Genomic DNA, 3,676 nt, shown 5'->3' on the forward strand with positions numbered 1-3,676 from the left:
GTAATTTTTTTACTTCATTTTAACCAGAATTTCATTATAAACATATTCATTATACATGTAATGGCAGTGCACTGTAGGCAACTTCTGGAAGAGCAAATGCTATATTAGCGTAAGCTCAAGAATCACCTGGTTTGAGCCATTGCTTTGTTTTGGTATTCGATTAATAGGCTGACAATGAGAGAGTTTGCTTTTTCTTCCTGTCTACAGATGAGTTCTCCTGGACTGTGAGAAGATTTTGCAATATTATCATCATGTTGGAACTTCTATCAAGAGTGAGGCCACTTCTGTCTTTAACATGTCGAACATGTCAGCTGCATCTTTCAGCCAGAGGTTAGTCAGCATAGTAAATTTTTTTTTTGTTTTGTTTTAGTATATTAATTCACTTATCTACTATATATTCATTAATGTTTGGGCAAGTTTGTTTCAAATTGTTTTGCTTTTACTTTTCATTTCAATTTTTTAAGCTCACCTGAGCCGAAGGCTCAAGTGAGCTATTGCGATCGCTTTTCGGTCCGGCGTCCGTTGTGCGTCGTGCGTCGTGCGTCTTGCATCATGCATAAACTTTTTGCATTTTCATCTTCTTCTTGAGAACCCCATGACAGATTTTCACCAAACTTGGCAGGTAGCATTGCTAGGGGGGATAGGATCTCAGTTTGTTCACGTGGGCACCATACCTCACCTTGGAGGCCCCAGAGGGGCCCAAACTCCCAAAAATTAAGGAATCTTAAAAAATCTTCTTCTCTAGAACCAGAAGAGATATAGCTAAGTTAATACTATGAGTTAGTACATTGATGACTGTAGTTTCAAGTTTGTTCATGGCTGAATCAGGGGTGCCCCCCTTGGGACCCAGGGGAGGGGGATTTGGAGGGGTCCTAATGGGGACCAAATTGTACATTTTCATCTTTTTCTTGAAAATGCCATGATGAATTTTTACCAAACTTGGCAGGTAGCATTCCTCAGGGGAAATAATCTCATCCCATCAATTGGGCACCATGCCCCACCTGGAGGGGGGGGGGGGGGGGGGGGGCCCTAGGGGGCCTAAATTGGGACCTAAATTGTGAACTTTCATCTTTTTCTTGAGAACCCCATGATGAATTTTCACCAAACTTGGCAGGTAGCATCCCGAGGGCCCCACCCCACCCCCAGTAAGGAATCTTTAAAGATTTTCTGTAGAACCAAAATAGATTGAGCTAAGTTAATACAATGAGTCAGTATATTGATTACTGTTGTTTCAAGTTTGTTCATGGCAGAATCAGGGGTGTCCTCCTCTCCCCCCCCCCCCCCCCCCTTGGGACCCAAGGAAGTGAGATAGTATGGGTCCAAATGGTGATGTAAATTGTGCATGTCCATGATTATTGGAAACCCCTTGATGAATATTCACCATTTATGAAATCTTTGAAGGCTTCCGTGATGGTAGAACGTTGGGTGGTAGAAGGCTTCACGGTGCACCACATATTCTTTCTGGAGTATGTGAGTGGCCCTGAAAAGGGCATTCCCTTGAGAACGGCAAGAACATGCTTGCTGAAACGTCGGGATTGGGTAGGCCCTTTTCAGGGCCACTCACATACTCCAGAAAGAATACGTGGTGCACCGTGAAGCCTTCTACCACCCAATATTCACCAAACTTGACAGGTAGCATGCCAGCTCTCAAAGCTACCCTCCACCATTAGTTTCCAATGTTCTAAGGTAAGAGTCTGCAAGAATGCATGGAAGGTGAACTTGCAATACTCAGGTGAACATGAGACCCCCGGGTCTCTTGTTTTTAATATATTCAGCAGCTCAGAGTTTTAGTGAAAGGCATTTAATGACAATGTGAGTATTTGCAACAGCACTACTAACAGCAACAATAACAACAAAAATCAAGTTACTTTGCATGACTTTATAGAAAATTCTGCAAAAAAAATTTGGCTCCAGGAAAGTAATTTTGAATCGCAGCAATGACGTGAGGTGTTAGGGTAAAATTTGTGCATATTTGTATGCTTGAAAATGGTAAAGTAACATCAAAGTCATATCAATTTGAAGTTGAATGGTAAACACACGGCAGTGTCTTTTTTGTGTGCAATGGTACCCCTTACAAAAACCTGAACTTTCTGCACTTACATTGTTACCCTCATTTAGTTCTACAGCCTATAGCAGGTTTGATTTGTCATTTTAATTTCAGGGAAGGTGTGATGTTGACATGCGTAAATGGTCACAATTACATTATATCATGTACATTGTATTCATCTTTTCCCACTTTCAGGAACATCCATGGTTGGATCCATGTCGAACATGTTCAAATCAGCATTTGCATATTTCCCTACCGACCAGCCAGCTCGGTCCATCACCATCAACCAGCTCCACAGGAGGGGACCACTGCGCAAGAAGCCGAACCCGAATAAGACCTTCGCCATGGACAAGCGTCCCCAGATGAAGGGGGTCGTGCTTAAGACGCTCATCCGCAAGCCCAAGAAGCCCAACTCGGCCAACAGGAAATGCGCCAAGGTCCGACTGAGCAATGGCCGCGAAGTCATAGCCTTCATTCCTGGTGAGGGACACAGTCTGCAGGAACATAACATTGTCCTGGTGGAAGGGGGCCGGACACAAGACTTGCCTGGAGTGAAGCACACCATCATTCGTGGAAAATTCGACTGTGGACATGTGGTGAAGAAGAAATGAAGTGGGATGATATTTTGTACAATTTTGTTTTTTCACTCAAACTTTTTAAAGCCTTTGGCTCAAGCTGGCTGGAATGGGTGGCCATCATCAGTATTGTGCAATGAAATGGGCCATTTTTGCACTACGTTGTCGTTATTTGATAACGACCAACTCTGTAGGAATCAATAGTCGAGGTCAAAATCTCTAGTGGTTTATAAAGAGAGTGAGAGTTCCTGCCGTGACTTCCCTTTTCCCTCCTCCCCTTCCCAATAACGAGCAAAAGGAACCCCCAAAACAAAGAATATGCAGCAAATATTCAGTGACCCTCTGTCGATGGATGCAGAAGAATAGAGCTAAGTTTGTGTGGTGAGTGGTTTGCTGAGGAAATGAGGGTAGCAGGTCATGGGCAGTTCCCGGATGAGACCATTTGAGACCCGGAAGGACCAGTGGTACAAATTCTACGGACTTTTCAATGAGTGCAGGATGGGTGGTTTGACAAAGTATGTACAACTCAGTCATGGTTGGTACATTTAGTTCCTGAGAGGCGGCGACATGCATTAAGGGGGTATCTCACTGAGCGGCGAACGTTTGCGATCGTAGCGAATTTTGGATTTCGCCAGGGTTCGTAAAGGGTTGCAAAGGGTTCGTTAACAGTTGCAAGAATGTTCGCAAATGGTTTTTATTGTCGCAAGCAGTTTTTCTCGTCGCAAAGAAATTTTGAACATGTTCAAATATGGTCAAATTTATGATGATCGGGAGGTGTAGTTATGGAATACACCAATGTGTTAATATAAGAAAAATGTGTTGCCATGGTAACCACTCATTTTTGTATCAAATTGAACCATTTAATCTATGAAGGTGAAATTTGATGTGTATGATGCTCTTTAAGTGTAGTTTTGCAAAATGTCCTTTTTATTTGTATTGAACAATGTGTTGCCATGGTAACTGCATTTTTTTTAAAAATCCTGTGGAGTGAACTTCTTCCACAGTTTTCAAGCAATTGAAACCAAATTTGGTAGGCATTATGGCCCTGAGGTAT

At 42.7% G+C, this 3,676-nt stretch overlaps 1 protein-coding gene across 1 annotated transcript; it reads left to right on the forward strand.

Annotated features, from left to right (window-relative positions):
- Positions 1-233: 233 nt before the first annotated feature.
- Positions 234-3,323, forward strand: LOC139717951 (small ribosomal subunit protein uS12m-like). The gene is made up of 2 exons (XM_071629434.1): positions 234-330; positions 2,243-3,323. The coding sequence occupies exons 1-2, from the start codon at positions 252-254 to the stop codon at positions 2,656-2,658; spliced, it is 495 nt and encodes a 164-aa protein (XP_071485535.1). The 5' UTR covers positions 234-251; the 3' UTR covers positions 2,659-3,323.
- Positions 3,324-3,676: the final 353 nt, after the last annotated feature.

Source organism: Diadema antillarum, unplaced genomic scaffold, assembly GCF_040938485.1.
Source record: "Diadema antillarum isolate AM-2024a unplaced genomic scaffold, OU_Dant_1.0 scf00000086, whole genome shotgun sequence".
NCBI classification, from domain to species: domain Eukaryota; kingdom Metazoa; phylum Echinodermata; class Echinoidea; order Diadematoida; family Diadematidae; genus Diadema; species Diadema antillarum.

Bases quoted from the DNA above. Each gene is read 5' to 3' on its own strand.
- LOC139717951 (XM_071629434.1), top strand. From the start codon at position 252: ATGTTGGAACTTCTATCAAGAGTGAGGCCACTTCTGTCTTTAACATGT. The intron at 331-2,242 runs GTTAGTCAGCAT...TCCCACTTTCAG, and splicing joins GCTGCATCTTTCAGCCAGAG to GAACATCCATGGTTGGATCC.